The 20000-nt window shown below is 48.3% G+C and overlaps 1 protein-coding gene across 4 annotated transcripts in view; it reads right to left on the reverse strand.

The window, feature by feature from the left end:
- The window catches only part of LOC118940267 (MYCBP-associated protein-like), a 52875-nt gene that overhangs the window by 14965 nt on the left and 17910 nt on the right, over window positions 1–20000 (reverse strand). For all 4 annotated transcript variants that reach the window (XM_036948939.1, XM_036948941.1, XM_036948940.1 and 1 more), the window contains 8 exons: window positions 17064–17188; window positions 13116–13224; window positions 9484–9676; window positions 8487–8674; window positions 5935–6081; window positions 2769–2885; window positions 2428–2579; window positions 1897–2018 (listed from right to left, as the gene is read on the reverse strand). In XM_036948939.1, coding sequence (XP_036804834.1) covers window positions 1897–2018; window positions 2428–2579; window positions 2769–2885; window positions 5935–6081; window positions 8487–8674; window positions 9484–9676; window positions 13116–13224; window positions 17064–17188 — 1153 coding nt within the window. The remainder of the gene's footprint in view (window positions 1–1896; window positions 2019–2427; window positions 2580–2768; window positions 2886–5934; window positions 6082–8486; window positions 8675–9483; window positions 9677–13115; window positions 13225–17063; window positions 17189–20000) is intronic.

Below are 20000 nucleotides of genomic sequence, written 5' to 3' on the forward strand. Positions count from 1 at the left end.
AGTGGGTTGTAGTGGTAGACAGGCTGATAGTGGGTTGTAGTGGTAGACAGGCTGATAGTGGGTTGTAGTGGTAGACAGGCTGATAGTGGGTTGTAGTGGTAGACAGCCTGATAGTGGGTTGTAGTGGTAGACAGGCTGATAGTGGGTTATAGTGGTAGACAGGCTGATAGTGGGTTGTAGTGGTAGACAGGCTGATAGTGGGTTGTAGTGGTAGACAGGCTGATAGTGGGTTATAGTGGTAGACAGGCTGATAGTGGGTTGTAGTGGTAGACAGGCTGATAGTGAGTTATAGTGGTAGACAGGCTGATAGTGGGTTGTAGTGGTAGACAGGATGATAGTGGGTTATAGTGGTAGACAGGCTGATAGTGGGTTGTAGTGGTAGACAGGCTGATAGTGGGTTGTAGTGGTAGACAGGCTGATAGTGGGTTGTAGTGGTAGACAGGCTGATAGTGGGTTGTAGTGGTAGACAGGCTGATAGTGGGTTATAGTGGTAGACAGGCTGATAGTGGGTTGTAGTGGTAGACAGGCTGATAGTGGGTTGTAGTGGTAGACAGGCTGATAGTGGGTTATAGTGGTAGACAGGCTGATAGTGGGTTGTAGTGGTAGACAGGCTGATAGTGGGTTGTAGTGGTAGACAGGCTGATAGTGGGTTGTAGTGGTAGACAGGCTGATAGTGGGTTGTAGTGGTAGACAGACTGATAGTGGGTTATAGTGGTAGACAGACTGATAGTGGGTTGTAGTGGTAGACAGGCTGATAGTGGGTTGTAGTGGTAGACAGGCTGATAGTGGGTTGTAGTGGTAGACAGGCTGATAGTGGGTTGTAGTGGTAGACAGGCTGATACTGGGTTGTAGTGGTAGACAGGCTGATAGTGGGTTGTAGTGGTAGACAGGCTGATAGTGGGTTGTAGTGGTAGACAGGCTGATAGTGGGTTGTAGTGGTAGACAGGCTGATAGTGGGTTGTAGTGGTAGACAGGCTGATAGTGGGTTGTAGTGGTAGACAGGCTGATAGTGGGTTGTAGTGGTAGACAGGCTGATAGTGGGTTATAGTGGTAGACAGGCTGATAGTGGGTTGTAGTGGTAGACAGGCTGATAGTGGGTTGTAGTGGTAGACAGGCTGATAGTGGGTTGTAGTGGTAGACAGGCTGCTAGTGGGTTGTAGTGGTAGACAGGCTGATAGTGGGTTGGTGGTCCTGTGTGTGTTAGACTCAGCTGTGGTGGTGGTCCTGTGTGTATTAGACTCACAGCTGTGGTGGTGGTCCTGTGTGTGTTAGACTCACAGCTGTGGTGGTGGTCCTGTGTGTTAGACTCACAGCTGTGGTGGTGGTCCTGTGTGTTAGACTCACAGCTGTGGTGGTGGTCCTGTGTGTGTTAGACTCACAGCTGTGGTGGTGGTCCTGTGTGTATTAGACTCACAGCTGTGGTGGTGGTCCTGTGTGTGTTAGACTCACAGCTGTGGTGGTGGTCCTGTGTGTGTTAGACTCACAGCTGTGGTGGTGGTCCTGTGTGTTAGACTCACAGCTGTGGTGGTGGTCCTGTGTGTTAGACTCACAGCTGTGGTTGTGGTCCTGTGTGTGTTAGACTCACAGCTGTGGTGGTGGTCCTGTGTGTGTTAGACTCACAGCTGTGGTGGTGGTCCTGTGTGTATTAGACTCACAGCTGTGGTGGTGGTCCTGTGTGTTAGACTCACAGCTGTGGTGGTGGTCCTGTGTGTATTAGACTCACAGCTGTGGTGGTGGTCCTGTGTGTGTTAGACTCACAGCTGTGGTGGTGGTCCTGTGTGTTAGACTCACAGCTGTGGTGGTGGTCCTGTGTGTGTTAGACTCACAGCTGTGGTGGTGGTCCTGTGTGTGTTAGACTCACAGCTGTGGTGGTGGTCCTGTGTGTATTAGACTCACAGCTGTGGTGGTGGTCCTGTGTGTGTTCCCCCCATGTGTCTGTCTCAGGGAGACCCAGTAGATGTCTGAGCCACAGAGCTGCACTGACCAGACCGTCCAACAGCTCTCTCCACAACTGCAACCTGCAGGGGTTAACACTCACTCACACACACACACACACACACACACACACACACACACACACACACACACACACACACACACACACACACACACTTTTTTAAATAATCAACTGCATTAATTGATCAATTTCTGTGGTATCCTTTCATTCTTTAGTTTCCCCATCAACATTCCCTCTTCTCTTTTCTCCACACCGGTGCTCCCTCCCTCCCTCCCTCCCTCGCTCCCTCCCTCCCTCCTCTTCCCTCCCTCCCTCCCTCCCTCCCTCCCTCCCTCCCTCCCTCCCTCCCTCGCTCCCTCCCTCCCTCCCTCCTCTTCCCTCCCTCCCTCCCTCCCCTTCCTTCCCTCCCTCCCTCCCTCCCTCCCTCCCTCCCTCCATCCCTCCCTCTTCCCTCCCTCCCTTCTCCTCACCCTATAGTGTTGAGTGGTAGTGGCGTGTGTTGTGTGAGTGGCTGGGTGAGCTCCAGGAGGAGGGTGTTATAGAGGCTCAGAGCCCCCTCTCTGGTGAGCCTCTCCTGGGGTCCATCCTGCTCCCCGTCCCCCTGGGGCAGAGCCAGCACCGCCTGGAGAGGGGAACAGAGAGGAGAGAGGAGAGGAGGGTTAGGTTTTAGATCCACTACTCAGGGGCCTTGTTGTTAGTGTCCCTCCGGAGATCGGAAGGTTAGGGGTTCCATCCCCGGTCGAGACTCTGTGAATGGGACCTGATGCATCTCTGCTGTGCACGTGAGGTGTGTGTGTGTGTGTGTGTGTACCTGTCGTAGTGTAGACACAGAGAGGTCCCAGGCTGTTTCTCTGTCTTCTCCTGTTTCTGCGGTCACCTGCTGCCACAGGCTCTTCAGCGCCTCCACTGTCTCATAACGGTACTGCAGCTAGGACCGAGATAGACCAACAGTATACTGTTACAAACACAGTATGGGCCAGTCGTGTGTGTGTGTGTGTGTGTGTGTGTGTGTGTGTCACTAAACAACCCAACAGAAAGAGGAAGGTGTTATTCAGAAATCAGCTAGAACCATGAATGAACCTAACTCATCGTCATCATAGTAATCACTGAGTCTTTGTCCTTCTGTCTGTCTGTCTGTCTGTTTTTACATATCGAGAGAGAATCCATTCATGTTCAAAGACAAGAGCCACGATGACACATAATTATAGTAATGGCTGATAATGTTGATAATGACCGTGGCTGAAATGTCATCCTATCCCCTATATACAGCGTGTCCACCCACTCTGCCTAGAGAGTGTGTGAAAACACCTATCCCCTATATACAGCATGTCCACCCACTCTGCCTAGAGAGGGTGTGAAAACACCTATCCCCTATATACAGCATGTCCAGCCACTCTGCCTAGAGAGGGTGTGAAAACACCTATCCCCTATATACAGCATGTCCAGCCACTCTGCCTAGAGAGGGTGTGAAAACACCTATCCCCTATATACAGCGTGTCCACCCACTCTGCCTAGAGAGGGTGTGAAAACACCTATCCCCTATATACAGCATGTCCACCCACTCTGCCTAGAGAGGGTGTGAAAACACCCGTTGTTATTGAAATTTCACTTCCTTACAGAAAAAAATAATAATTTACCAAGACAAATATGATTCTTCATGTCCTGAATCGTTCAGTGGTGTCTTTCTCTAACACATCGTTATATCTAAGAAGCTGGCTGTTGTAACTTAATACATCCTATAATGAGCACTGAGCTCTGTTGACGTAGCGGTGCCGATTTCTCCTAGTGACTTTAGAGGATTTGACATGTTGTGGTGGTCGTTTCTGCGGGTCGCAAAAAGCTAAGTCTGAAAACAAAAGGCTAAGTCTGAAAACAAAAAGCTAAGTCTGAAAACAAAAGGCTAAGTCTGAAAACAAAAGGCTAAGTCTGAAAACAAAAAGCTATGTCTGAAAACAAAAAGGCTAAGTCTGAAAACAAAAGGCTAAGTCTGAAAACAAAAAGCTAAGTCTGAAAACAAAAAGGCTAAGTCTGAAAACAAAAGGCTAAGTCTGAAAACAAAAGGCTAAGTCTGAAAACAAAAAGCTAAGTCTGAAAACAAAAAGCTAAGTCTGAAAACAAAAAGGCTAAGTCTGAAAACAAAAGGCTAAGTCTGAAAACAAAAAGCTAAGTCTGAAAACAAAAAGGCTAAGTCTGAAAACAAAAAGCTAAGTCTGAAAACAAAAAGCTAAGTCTGAAAACAAAAAGCTAAGTCTGAAAACAAAAAGGCTAAGTCTGAAAACAAAAAGCTAAGTCTGAAAACAAAAAGCTAAGTCTGAAAACAAAAAGCTAAGTCTGAAAACAAAAGGCTAAGTCTGAAAACAAAAGGCTAAGTCTGAAAACAAAAAGCTAAGTCTGAAAACAAAAAGGCTAAGTCTGAAAACAAAAGGCTAAGTCTGAAAACAAAAAGCTAAGTCTGAAAACAAAAAGGCTAAGTCTGAAAACAAAAGGCTAAGTCTGAAAACAAAAGGCTAAGTCTGAAAACAAAAAGCTAAGTCTGAAAACAAAAAGCTAAGTCTGAAAACAAAAAGGCTAAGTCTGAAAACAAAAGGCTAAGTCTGAAAACAAAAGGCTAAGTCTGAAAACAAAAGGCTAAGTCTGAAAACAAAAGGCTAAGTCTGAAAACAAAAAGCTAAGTCTGAAAACAAAGAGCTAAGTCTGAAAACAAAAAGCTAAGTCTGAAAACAAAAGGCTAAGTCTGAAAACAAAAAGCTAAGTCTGAAAACAAAAAGCTAAGTCTGAAAACAAAAAGGCTAAGTCTGAAAACAAAAAGCTAAGTCTGAAAACAAAAAGGCTAAGTCTGAAAACAAAAGTCTAAGTCTGAAAACAAAAAGCTAAGTCTGAAAACAAAAGGCTAAGTCTGAAAACAAAAAGCTAAGCCTGAAAATAAAAAGCTAAGTCTGAAAACAAAAAGCTAAGTCTGAAAACAAAAGGCTAAGTCTGAAAACAAAAAGCTAAGCCTGAAAATAAAAAGCTAAGTCTGAAAACAAAAAGCTAAGTCTGAAAATAAAAAGCTAAGCCTGAAAACAAAAAGGCTAAGTCTGAAAACAAAAAGCTAAGTCTGAAAACAAAAAGGCTAAGTCTGAAAACAAAAGGCTAAGTCTGAAAACAAAAAGCTAAGTCTGAAAACAAAAGGCTAAGTCTGAAAACAAAAAGCTAAGCCTGAAAATAAAAAGCTAAGTCTGAAAACAAAAAGCTAAGTCTGAAAACAAAAGGCTAAGTCTGAAAACAAAAAGCTAAGCCTGAAAATAAAAAGCTAAGTCTGAAAACAAAAAGCTAAGTCTGAAAATAAAAAGCTAAGCCTGAAAACAAAAAGGCTAAGTCTGAAAACAAAAAGCTAAGCCTGAAAATAAAAAGCTAAGTCTGAAAACAAAAAGCTAAGTCTGAAAACAAAAGGCTAAGTCTGAAAACAAAAAGCTAAGCCTGAAAATAAAAAGCTAAGTCTGAAAACAAAAAGCTTAGTGCTCCTTTGACATTTCACAGAGATATTCCTGTTTTTTTTTTTTGTGAGAAATCTCACGTTAATATCAAAAGCGTATACAAAACGTAATTTGAAAATACTACACGTCAGAATGGACGTTCAGAGTGATGATGCTGGCTGTGTGGAACTGAGAGAATGGACATTCAGAGCTGTTTTAGTGTCTCTGTGCTTAGGAGTCTGTGGTCGTGACAGTCTATTGATTTTGGGGGGCATTCTTTGCCCCCCCCCGTCTTTGTTAAAGGTAGACTCAGCCAGATTGCAACGAGCAGCATCGCAGATATTAAGATGAGCTCAATGCAAGACTTTTCTCTCACAGAGGTGCGCTTCTCGCTCCGACGACGTGGTAGCCACGGGAACCACGACAGCAGAGAGGCGATGCCTCTTAGTTGTGGTGGAAATTGAGCGGATAGTGTGTCTACTTGGTGCATCTCTCTGAGTCTACCTTCAAGGTGTAGTGTACCTTTGGGTTCCTGTTGTGGAAGTGTTCTTCCTCGGTGGTGTAGAGCTCCGCAGGGGAGCCGGGTCTCTCTGGGGTGAGGACGCCTCGTAACACGGCACACACCAACGACCGACACACTGACGCAGCCTCTCTCTGCTGCAGCTCCCTCTACACACACACACACATACACACACACACACACACACACACACACACACACACACACACACACACACACACACACAGAGAGACACACACGCACAGAGACACACATACACAAAATTACACATAAACACATGAATACACAAACAAACACAATTATGCTTAATACAACTGTGAAGTTACAAACACACCCTCCCTCCCCACACCCTCCCTCCTCACACACCTCCCTCCTCACACACCTCCCTCCCCACACCCTCCCTCTCTCTCTCCCCACACCCTCCCTCCCTCCCCACACCCTCCCTCCATCCTCACACCCTCCCTCCCCACACCCTCCCTCCCCACACCCTCCCTCCCTCCCCACACCCTCCCTCCCCACACCCTCCCTCCCTCCCCACACCCTCCCTCCTCACATCCTCCCTCCCTCCCCACACCCTCCCTCCCCACACCCTCCCTCCCCACACCCTCCCTCCCCACATCCTCCCTCCCCACACCCTCCCTCCTCACACCCTCCCTCCCCACACCCTCCCTCCCCACACCCTCCCTCCCCACACCCTCCCTCCCCACACCCTCCCTCCCTCCCCACACCCTCCCTCCCCACACCCTCCCTCCCTCCCCACACCCTCCCTCCTCACATCCTCCCTCCCCACACCCTCCCTCCTCACATCCTCCCTCCCCACACCCTCCCTCCCTCCCTCCCTCCCCACACCCTCCCTCCTCACATCCTCCCTCCCTCCCCACACCCTCCCTCCCCACACCCTCCCTCCTCACATCCTCCCTCCCCACACCCTCCCTCCCTCCCCACACCCTCCCTCCCTCCCCACACCCTCCCTCCTCACATCCTCCCTCCCTCCCCACACCCTCCCTCCTCACACACCTCCCTCCCCACACCCTCCCTCCCTCCCCACACCCTCCCTCCCCACACCCTCCCTCCTCACATCCTCCCTCCCCACACCCTCCCTCCCTCCCCACACCCTCCCTCCCCACACCCTCCCTCCTCACATCCTCCCTCCCTCCCCACACCCTCCCTCCCCACACCCTCCCTCCTCACACCCTCCCCACACCCTCCCCACACCCTCCCTCCCTCCCCACACCCTCCCTCCTCACATCCTCCCTCCTTCCTCACACCCTCCCTCCCTCCTCACATCCTCCCTCCTTCCTCCCACCCACCCTCCCTCCCCACACCCTCCCTCCTCACACCCTCCCTCCCTCCTCACACCCTCCCCACACCCTGCCCACACCCTCCCTCCCTCCCCACACCCTCCCTCCTCACATCCTCCCTCCTTCCCCACACACTCCCTCCCTCCTCACACCCTCCCTCCCTCCTCCCACCCACCCTCCCTCCCCCCCACTCCCTCCCTCCCTCCCTCCCTCCCTCCCCACACACTCCCTCCCTCCTCACACCCTCCCTCCCTCCTCCTACCCTCCCTCCCTCCTCACATCCTCCCTCCCTCCCCACACCCTCCCTCCTCACATCCTCCCTCCCCACACCCTCCCTCCTCACATCCTCCCTCCTCACATCCTCCCTCCCTCCCTTCTCACACCCTCCCTCCCCACACACTCTCCCTCCTCACACTCTCCCTCCCTCCACACTCACTCCCTCCTTCCTCACATCCTCCCTCCCTCTCTCCCCACACCCTCCCTCCTCACATCCTCCCTCCCTCCTCACATCCTCCCTCCCTCCTCACACCCTCCCTCCCTCCTCACACCCTCCCTCCCTCCTCACATCCTCCCTCCCTCCCCACACACTCCCTCCCTCCCCACACACTCCCTCCCTCCTCACATCTTCCCTCCCTCCTCACATCCTCCTTCCTCACATCCTCCCTCCCTCCTCACACCATCCCTTCTACACTCCTTGCACTCTCCCTCCCTCCTCCCTCCCTCCTCACATCCTCCCTCCCTCCTCACACCATCCCTCCTACCCTCCTCACACTCTCCCTCCCTCCCCACACACTCCCTCCCTCCCCACACACTCCCTCACTCCTCACATCTTCCCTCCCTCCTCACACACTCCCACCTCACATGCTCCCTCCTCACATCCTCCCTCCCACACACCCTCCCTCCCTCCTCACATCCTCCCTCCCTCACACCCTCCCCCCCTCCTCACATCCTCCCTCGCTCTTCACATCCTCCCTCCCTCCTCACACCATCCCTCCTACCCTCCTCACACTCTCTCTCCCTCCCCACTCCCTCCCTCCCTCCTCACACCCTCCCTCCCTCCTCACATCCTCCCTCCCTCCTCACACCCTCCCTCCCTCCCTCCCTCCTCACCCACTCCCTCCCTCATCACACCCTCCCTCCCTCCTCACACCCTCCCTCCTCCCAGCCACCCTCCCTTCTCACACCCTCACTCCTTCCCTCCTCACACACACCCTCCCTCCCCCTACTCCCACCCTCTCCCCCCCTACACAGACCTCCAGGGCGTGTCTCTGGTCAGCGGTCTTGTCCTGGTAAAGAGCCACGCCCCTCAGTGTCACCTGGATGGAGGCTCCGCCCAGCAGGACAGGGTGTGTGTTGAGACGCCACACCTCTGTCCTGATGCCTGGGACCTCCGACTTAAATATAAACTCTACACGCTTGCTGTCACCTGGTAGAATCACACCTGGTACAGAGATAGAGAGAGACAGAGAGAGATGGAGAGGGGAGAAGGAGAGAGAGAGAGAGAGATGGGGAGGGGAGAAGGAGAGAGAGAGCGAGAGATGGGGAGGGGAGAAGGAGAGAGACAGAGAGAGATGGGGAGGGGAGAAGGAGAGAGACAGAGAGAGATGGGGAGGGGAGAAGGAGAGAGAGAGAGAGAGACGGGGAGGGGAGAAGGAGAGAGAGAGCGAGAGATGGGGAGGGGAGAAGGAGAGAGACAGAGAGAGATGGGGAGGGGAGAAGGAGAGAGAGATGGGGGAGGGGAGAAGGAGAGAGAGATGGGGGAGGGGAGAAGGGGAGAGAGAGAGAGAGAGAGAGAGAGAGAGAGAGAGAGAGAGAGAGAGAGAGAGAGAGATGGGGAGGGGAGGGGGGAAGGGGAGAGATAGAAATGGGGAGGGGGAAGGGGAGAGAGAGAGATGGGGAGGACAAAGGAGGACAAAGCAGGTTGTAATTATGACATGCATTGACGTAAATGCTGCCAGCTGTGTGAACAAAAACACAGAGTGTGTGTACATACATGGTGTGTCTGCGTGTACATGTGCAGTGTGTGTGTGTGTACCTGTGGAGGTGTTGAAGTAGAAGTGCTGTGTGTGTGTGTGTGTGTGTGTACCTGTGGAGGTGTTGAAGTAGAAGTGCTGTGTATGTGTGTACCTGTGGAGGTGTTGAAGTAGAAGTGCTGTGTGTGTGTGTACCTGTGGAGGTGTTGAAGTAGAAGTGCTGTGCGTGTGTGTACCTGTGGAGGTGTTGAAGTAGAAGTGCTGTGTGTGTGTGTACCTGTGGAGGTGTTGAAGTAGAAGTGCTGTGTGTGTGTGTGTGTCCTGGCGTCAGGGAAGCTGTGTGGTACAGCCAGGCGCTGCCAGCTGTAGTAGACTGCTGTACTGCCCTCGTTCTGCACCTCCATGTCTGAACTGGCTCTCTCTCCTGACAGGGCCTCAAACGTTACCCTGGCGCTGATACCCACCTCCCCCTGGGAGGAGAGAGAGGGAGAGAGGGGGAGAGGGAGAGAGGGGGACAGGGGGAGAGAGAGAGGGGGAGAGGGAGATAGGGGGGAGACAGGGGGAGGGAGAGAGGGGGAGAGGGAGATAGGGGGACAGGGAGACAGGGAGAGAGAGAGAGGGAGAGAGGGGGACAGGGAGATAGAGAGAGAGGGAGATAGGGGTTGAGAGGAGGATGAAGAAGGAGATTGGGAAGGAGGAGGTAGAGAGAGAGAGAGAGGAGGGTTGAAAGCAGGATGAAGAAGGAGATTGGGAAGGAGGAAGGAGAGAGGGAAAAGAGGTTTTAGAGGAGGATGGAGAAGGAGATTGGGAAGGAGGCGGGAGAGAGAGAGGGGAGGATGAAGAAGGAGATTGGGAAGGAGGAGGGAGAGAGAGAGAAGAGGTTTTAGAGGAGGATGAAGAAGGAGATTGGGAAGGAGGCAGGAGAGAGAGAGAGAGAGGAGGATGAAGAAGGAGATTGGGAAGGAGGAGGGAGAGAGAGAGAGAAGAGGTTTTAGAGGAGGATGAAGAAGGGGATTGGGAAGGAGGAGGGAAAGAGAGAGAGAGAGGAGGGTTGAGAGGAGGATGAAGAAGGAGATTGGGAAGGAGGAGGGAGAGAGAGAAGAGGTTTTAGAGGAGGATGAAGAAGGAGATAAGGAGGGGGAGAGAGAGAGGAGGGTTGAGAGGAGGATGAAGAAAGAGATTGGGAATGAGGAGGAGAGAGAGAGAAGAGGTTTTAGAGGAGGATGGAGAAGGAGATTAGGAAGGGAGAGGGAGAGAGAGAGAAGAGGTTTTAGAGGAGGATGAAGAAAGAGATTGGGAAGGAGGAGGGAGAGAGAGAGAAGAGGTTTTAGAGGAGGATGGAGAAGGAGATTGGGAAGGAGGAGGGAGAGAGAGAGAAGAGGTTTTAGAGGAGGATGGAGAAGGAGAGTGGGAAGGAGGAGAGATAGAAAGAGAAGAGATTTAGAGGATTGAGAAGGAGATTGGGAGGGAGGAGGGAAAGAGAGAGAAGAGGTTTTAGAGGAGGATGGAGAAGGATATTGGGAAGGAGGAGGGAGAGAGAGAGAGAGGAGGGTTGTGAGGATGAAGAAGGAGATTGGGAATGAGGAGGGAGAGAGAGAGGAGGGTTGAGAGTAGGATGAAGAAGGAGATTGTGAGGGAGGAGGGAGAGAGAGAGAAGAGGTTTTAGAGGAAGATGGAGAAGAATATTGGGAAGGAGGAGGGAGAGAGAGAGAGAGAGAGGAGGGTTGTGAGGATGAAGAAGGAGATTGGGAATGAGGAGGGAGAGAGAGAGGAGGGTTGAGAGTAGGATGAAGAACGAGATTGTGAGGGAGGAGGGAAAGAGAGAGAAGAGGTTTTAGAGGAGGATGGAGAATGATATTGGGAAGGAGGAGGGAGAGAGAGAGAGAGAGAGGAGGGTTGTGAGGATGAAGAAGGAGATTGGGAATGAGGAGGGAGAGAGAGAGGAGGGTTGAGAGTAGGATGAAGAAGGAGATTGTGAGGGAGGAGAGAGAGAGAGAAGAGGTTTTAGAGGAAGATGAAGGAGATTGGGAGGGAGGAGGGAGAGAGAAAGGAGGTTTTAGAGGGGGATGAAGAAGGAGATTGGGAGGGAGGAGGGAGAGAGAAAGGAGGTTGTATAGGAGGATGAAGAAGGAGATTGGGAGGGAGGAGGGAGAGAGAAAGGAGGTTTTAGAGGAGGATGAAGAAAGAGATTGAGAGGGAAGAGGGAGAGAGAGAGAAGAGGTTTTAGAGGAGGATGAAGAAGGAGATTGAGAGGGAGGAGGGAAAGAGAGAGAAGAGGTTTTAGAGGAGGATGAAGAAGGAGATTGAGAGGGAGGAGGGAGAGAGAGAGAAGAGGTTTTAGAGGAGGATGAAGAAGGAGATTGAGAGGGAGGAGGGAGAGAGAGAGAAGAGGTTTTAGAGGAGGATGAAGAAGGAGATTGAGAGGGAGGAGGGAGAGAGAGAGAAGAGGTTTTAGAGGAGGATGAAGAAGGAGATTGAGAGGGAGGAGGGAAAGAGAGAGAAGAGGTTTTAGAGGAGGATGAAAAAGGAGATTGAGAGGGAGGAGGGAGAGAGAGAGAAGAGGTTTTAGAGGAGGATGAAGAAGGAGATTAAGAGGGAGGAGGGAGAGAGAGAGAAGAGGTTTTAGAGGAGGATGAAGAAGGAGATTGAGAGGGAGGAGGGAGAGAGAGAGAAGAGGTTTTAGAGGAGGATGAAGAAGGAGATTGAGAGGGAGGAGGGAGAGAGAGAGAGAAGAGGTTTTAGAGGAGGATGAAGAAGGAGATTGAGAGGGAGGAGGGAGAGAGAGAGAAGAGGTTTTAGAGGAGGATGAAGAAGGAGATTGAGAGGGAGGAGGGAGAGAGAGAGAAGAGGTTTTAGAGGAGGATGAAGAAGGAGATTGAGAGGGAGGAGGGAGAGAGAGAGAAGAGGTTTTAGAGGAGGATGAAGAAGGAGATTGAGAGGGAGGAGGGAGAGAGAGAGAAGAGGTTTTAGAGGAGGATGAAGAAGGAGATTGAGAGGGAGGAGGGAGAGATAATATGCAGTTTTTTTTTGGTGTATGATTTCTCCTCGACTCACCAAACAACAGACCACGTATATGTCTATATGTGGTGGCTCCACAGGTTTAACAGTGTGTGTGTGTGTGTACCTCTATACGTGGTGGCTCCACAGGTTTAACAGTGTGTGTGTGTGTGTACCTCTATACGTGGTGGCTCCACAGGTTTAACAGTGTGTGTGTGTAACTCTATACGTGGTGGCTCCACAGGTTTAACAGTGTGTGTGTGTACCTCTATACGTGGTGGCTCCACAGGTTTAACAGTGTGTGTGTGTACCTCTATATGTGGTGGCTCCACAGGTTTAACAGTGTGTGTGTGTACCTCTATACGTGGTGGCTCCACAGGTTTAACAGTGTGTGTGTGTACCTCTATATGTGGTGGCTCCACAGGTTTAACAGTGTGTGTGTGTGTGTAACTCTATACGTGGTGGCTCCACAGGTTTAACAGTGTGTGTGTGTGTGTAACTCTATACGTGGTGGCTCCACAGGTTTAACAGTGTGTGTGTGTGTGTAACTCTATACGTGGTGGCTCCACAGGTTTAACAGTGTGTGTGTGTACCTCTATACGTGGTGGCTCCACAGGTTTAACAGTGTGTGTGTGTGTGTAACTCTATACGTGGTGGCTCCACAGGTTTAACAGTGTGTGTGTGTACCTCTATACGTGGTGGCTCCACAGGTTTAACAGTGTGTGTGTGTACCTCTATATGTGGTGGCTCCACAGGTTTAACAGTGTGTGTGTGTACCTCTATACGTGGTGGCTCCACAGGTTTAACAGTGTGTGTGTGTACCTCTATACGTGGTGGCTCCACAGGTTTAACAGTGTGTGTGTGTACCTCTATATGTGGTGGCTCCACAGGTTTAACAGTGTGTGTGTGTACCTTGTGAGAGGTGGAGTTGCCTGTCCAGCGGGCGGGCTGCCCACAGAACCTCAGGGCAGGCACCAGCACCGCGTCCAGCATGACATCATCAAACTGCGACAGGGGGTCACTGGGAACAGACAGAGGGACAGGTCATGTCTCAAATGGCATCCTATTTCTTCTATAGTGCCTTACTCTTGAACAGAGGCCCCTATGGGCCCTACATAGTGAATAAGGTGCCCTCTGTACCATAAGGCTCTGGTCAAAAGTTTTGCACTATATAGGGTTCCATTTGGGATGTACACTCAGTCACTATCGGCCAATGGACCAACATGAGAATATATATATTTGTAAACTTTTTAAAACTTATTTTTACTTATTTTATTTTTATTTAACCTTTATTTAACCGGGCAACAAGTCAGTTAAGAACAAATTCTTATTTACAATGACGGCCTAGGAACAGTGGGTTAACTGTCTTGTTCAGGAGCAGAACGATTTTTACCTTGTCAGCTCAGGGATTTGATCCAGGAACCTTTCGGTTACTGGCCCAGCGCTCTAACCACTAGGCTACCTGCCGCCCGCAGAATCGATACACACGGTCACTATCGGCAACGCTACAATGGACCAACATGAGGATATCATCAGAATCAATACACACGGTCACTATCGGCAACGCTACAATGGACCAACATGAGGATATCATCAGAATCAATACACACGGTCACTATCGGCAACGCTACAATGGACCAACATGAGGATATCATCAGAATCAATACACACAGTCACTATCGGCAACGCTACAATGGACCAACATGAGGATATCATCAGAATCAATACACACGGTCACTATCGGCAACGCTACAATGGACCAACATGAGGATATCATCAGAATCAATACACACGGTCACTACAATGGACCAACATGAGGATATCATCAGAATCAATACACACAGTCACTATCGGCAACGCTACAATGGACCAACATGAGGATATCATCAGAATCAATACACACGGTCACTATCGGCAACGCTACAATGGACCAGCATGAGGATATCATCAGAATCAATACACACGGTCACTATCGGCAACGCTACAATGGACCAGCATGAGGATATCATCAGAATCAATACACACGGTCACTATCGGCAACGCTACAATGGACCAACATGAGGATATCATCAGATTCAATACACACGGTCACTATCGGCAACGCTACAATGGAACCAACATGAGTATATCATCAGATTCAATACACACGGTCACTATCGGCAACGCTACAATGGACCAACATGAGGATATCATCAGATTCAATACACACGGTCACTATCGGCAACGCTACAATGGAACCAACATGAGGATATCATCAGAATCAATACACACGGTCACTATCGGCAACGCTACAATGGAACCAACATGAGTATATCATCAGATTCAATACACACGGTCACTATCGGCAACGCTACAATGGACCAACATGAGTATATCATCAGAATCAATACACACAGTCACTATCGGCAACGCTACAATGAACCAACATGAGGATATCATCAGAATCAATACACACGGTCACTATCGGCAACGCTACAATGGACCAACATGAGTATATCATCAGATTCAATACACACGGTCACTATCGGCAACGCTACAATGAACCAACATGAGGATATCATCAGAATCAATACACACGGTCACTATCGGCAACGCTACAATGAACCAACATGAGTATATCATCAGATTCAATACACACGGTCACTATCGGCAACGCTACAATGGACCAACATGAGTATATCATCAGAATCAATACACACAGTCACTATCGGCAACGCTACAATGAACCAACATGAGTATATCATCAGAATCAATACACACGGTCACTATCGGCAACGCTACAATGGACCAACATGAGGATATCATCAGAATCAATACACACGGTCACTATCGGCAACGCTACAATGAACCAACATGAGTATATCATCAGATTCAATACACACGGTCACTATCGGCAACGCTACAATGGACCAACATGAGTATATCATCAGAATCAATACACACAGTCACTATCGGCAACGCTACAATGGACCAACATGAGTATATCATCAGAATCAATACACACAGTCACTATCGGCAACGCTACAATGAACCAACATGAGTATATCATCAGATTCAATACACACGGTCACTATCGGCAACGCTACAATGGACCAACATGAGTATATCATCAGAATCAATACACACAGTCACTATCGGCAACGCTACAATGAACCAACATGAGGATATCATCAGAATCAATACACACGGTCACTACAATGGACCAACATGAGGATATCATCAGAATCAATACACACGGTCACTATCGGCAACGCTACAATGGACCAACATGAGGATATCATCAGAATCAATACACACGGTCACTATCGGCAACGCTACAATGGACCAACATGAGGATATCATCAGATTCAATACACACGGTCACTATCGGCAACGCTACAATGGAACCAACATGAGGATATCATCAGAATCAATACACACGGTCACTATCGGCAACGCTACAATGGAACCAACATGAGTATATCATCAGATTCAATACACACGGTCACTATCGGCAACGCTACAATGGACCAACATGAGTATATCATCAGAATCAATACACACAGTCACTATCGGCAACGCTACAATGAACCAACATGAGGATATCATCAGAATCAATACACACGGTCACTATCGGCAACGCTACAATGGACCAACATGAGTATATCATCAGATTCAATACACACGGTCACTATCGGCAACGCTACAATGAACCAACATGAGGATATCATCAGAATCAATACACACGGTCACTATCGGCAACGCTACAATGAACCAACATGAGTATATCATCAGATTCAATACACACGGTCACTATCGGCAACGCTACAATGGACCAACATGAGTATATCATCAGAATCAATACACACAGTCACTATCGGCAACGCTACAATGAACCAACATGAGTATATCATCAGAATCAATACACACGGTCACTATCGGCAACGCTACAATGGACCAACATGAGGATATCATCAGAATCAATACACACGGTCACTATCGGCAACGCTACAATGAACCAACATGAGTATATCATCAGATTCAATACACACGGTCACTATCGGCAACGCTACAATGGACCAACATGAGTATATCATCAGAATCAATACACACAGTCACTATCGGCAACGCTACAATGGACCAACATGAGTATATCATCAGAATCAATACACACAGTCACTATCGGCAACGCTACAATGAACCAACATGAGTATATCATCAGATTCAATACACACGGTCACTATCGGCAACGCTACAATGGACCAACATGAGTATATCATCAGAATCAATACACACAGTCACTATCGGCAACGCTACAATGAACCAACATGAGGATATCATCAGAATCAATACACACGGTCACTACAATGGACCAACATGAGGATATCATCAGAATCAATACACACGGTCACTATCGGCAACGCTACAATGGACCAACATGAGGATATCATCAGAATCAATACACACGGTCACTATCGGCAACGCTACAATGGACCAACATGAGTATATCATCAGAATCAATACACACGGTCACTATCGGCAACGCTACAATGAACCAACATGAGGATATCATCAGAATCAATACACACGGTCACTATCGGCAACGCTACAATGGACCAACATGAGGATATCATCAGATTCAATACACACGGTCACTATCAGCAACGCTACAATGGACCAACATGAGGATATCATCAGAATCAATACACACAGTCACTATCGGCAACGCTACAATGAACCAACATGAGGATATCATCAGATTCAATACACACGGTCACTATCGGCAACGCTACAATGGACCAACATGAGGATATCATCAGATTCAATGAGCCACTAGATAAACTGGTTGTTAGTGAATTAGGATGGGGGGGTAATTCTTACTGGTTTTCCTTCTGCTCCACCTCCCTAAGCTCCTCCCTCTCCTCCTCCTCCAATAGGGGGCTCTGCTTCACAGTGACAGAGGTGAAGGGCTGGCCTGAGCCAATCACCTCCAAGCCATCTATCTCCTAGAGAGGGGGGAAGGAGACAGTATAGTGAGAGACTGGGAGAGGGAGAGAGAGAGAATAGGGTCCTGTGGCTCTAGCCAATAGTAGTGCACTGTGTAGGGAATAGGGTCCATTTGGGATGCATCCTATAACTAGGGAACAAACCAGACAGTAATTGTTCACTGAAATATGGCTGAACAGAGTATCAGAGTATCAAGGTGACAGGTAACAACATAACAGGAACAGGGTATCAGAGTATCAAGGTGACAGGTAACAACATAACAGGAACAGGGTATCAGAGTATCAAGGTGACAGGTAACAACATAACAGGAACAGAGAATCAGGGTATCAAGGTGACAGGTAACAACATAACAGGAACAGAGTATCAGGGTATCAAGGTGACAGGTAACAACATAACAGGAACAGAGTATCAAGGTGACAGGTAACAACATAACAGGAACAGAGAATCAGGGTATCAAGGTGACAGGTAACAACATCACAGGAACAGAGTATCAGGGTATCAAGGTGACAGGTAACAACATCACAGGAACAGAGTATCAGGGTATCAAGGTGACAGGTAACAACATAACAGGAACAGAGTATCAGGGTATCAAGGTGACAGGTAACAACATCACAGGAACAGAGTATCAGGGTATCAAGGTGACAGGTAACAACATCACAGGAACAGAGTATCAGGGTATCAAGGTGACAGGTAACAACATAACAGGAACAGAGTATCAAGGTGACAGGTAACACAACATAACAGGAACAGAGTATCAAGGTGACAGGTAACAACATCACAGGAACAGAGTATCAGGGTATCAAGGTGACAGGTAACAACATCACAGGAACAGAGTATCAGGGTATCAAGGTGACAGGTAACAACATAACAGGAACAGAGTATCAAGGTGACAGGTAACAACATAACAGGAACAGAAAATCAGGGTATCAAGGTGACAGGTAACAACATAACAGGAACAGAAAATCAGGGTATCAAGGTGACAGGTAACACAACATAACAGGAACAGGGTATCAGGGTATCAAGGTGACAGGTAACAACATAACAGGAACAGGGTATCAGGGTATCAAGGTGACAGGTAACAACATCACAGGAACAGAGTATCAGGGTATCAAGGTGACAGGTAACAACATCACAGGAACAGAGTATCAGGGTATCAAGGTGACAGGTAACAACATAACAGGAACAGGGTATCAGGGTATCAAGGTGACAGGTAACAACATAACAGGAACAGAGTATCAGGGTATCAAGGTGACAGGTAACAACATAACAGGAACAGAGTATCAGGGTATCAAGGTGACAGGTAACAACATAACAGGAACAGGGTATCAGGGTATCAAGGTGACAGGTAACAACATCACAGGAACAGAGTATCAGGGTATCAAGGTGACAGGTAACAACATCACAGGAACAGAGTATCAGGGTATCAAGGTGACAGGTAACAACATAACAGGAACAGGGTATCAGGGTATCAAGGTGACAGGTAACAACATCACAGGAACAGAGTATCAGGGTATCAAGGTGACAGGTAACACAACATAACAGGAACAGAGTATCAAGGTGACAGGTAACAACATAACAGTATCTGTTTCTACCCACTGTGTTCATCTCATCATGTAGTCTCTGTTTCTACCCACTGTCTTCATCTCATCATGTAGTCTCTGTTTCTACCCACTGTCTTCATCTCATCATGTAGTCTCTGTTTCTACCCACTGTCTTCATCTCAATATGTAGTCTCTGTTTCTACCACTGTCTTCATCTCATCATGTAGTCTCTGTTTCTATCCACTGTCTTCATCTCATCATGTAGTCTCTGTTTTCTACCCACTGTCTTCGTCTCATCATGTAGTCTCTGTTTCTACCCACTGTCTTCATCTCAATATGTAGTCTCTGTTTCTACCCACTGTCTTCATCTCATCATGTAGTCTCTGTTTCTACCCACTGTCTACATCTCATCATGTAGTCTCTGTTTCTACCCACTGTGTTCATCTCATCATGTAGTCTCTGTTTCTACCCACTGTCTTCATCTCATCATGTAGTCTCTGTTTCTACCCACTGTCTTCATCTCATCATGTAGTCTCTGTTTCTACCCACTGTGTTCATCTCATCATGTAGTCTCTGTTTCTATCCACTGTCTTCATCTCATCATGTAGTCTCTGTTTCTACCCACTGTCTACATCTCATCATGTAGTCTCTGTTTCTACCCACTGTGTTCATCTCAATATGTAGTCTCTGTTTCTACCCACTGTGTTCAGCAGTCTCAATATGTAGTCTCTATTTCTACCCACTGTCTTCATCTCAATATGTAGTCTCTGTTTCTACCCACTGTCTTCATCTCATCATGTAGTCTCTGTTTCTACCCACTGTCTTCATCTCAATATGTAGTCTCTGTTTCTACCCACTGTGTTCAGCAGTCTCAATATGTAGTCTCTATTTCTACCCACTGTCTTCATCTCATCATGTAGTCTCTGTTTCTACCCACTGTCTTCATCTCAATATGTAGTCTCTGTTTCTACCACTGTCTTCATCTCAATATGTAGTCTCTGTTTCTACCCACTGTCTTCATCTCATCATGTAGTCTCTGTTTCTACCACTGTCTTCATCTCAATATGTAGTCTCTGTTTCTACCCACTGTGTTCATCTCATCATGTAGTCTCTGTTTCTACCCACTGTCTTCATCTCATCATGTAGTCTCTGTTTCTACCCACTGTCTTCATCTCAATATGTAGTCTCTGTTTCTACCACTGTCTTCATCTCATCATGTAGTCTCTGTTTCTACCCACTGTGTTCATCTCATCATGTAGTCTCTGTTTCT

The sequence above is a fragment of the Oncorhynchus mykiss genome, chromosome 17 (genome assembly GCF_013265735.2).
Source record: "Oncorhynchus mykiss isolate Arlee chromosome 17, USDA_OmykA_1.1, whole genome shotgun sequence".
Lineage (NCBI taxonomy): Eukaryota > Metazoa > Chordata > Actinopteri > Salmoniformes > Salmonidae > Oncorhynchus > Oncorhynchus mykiss.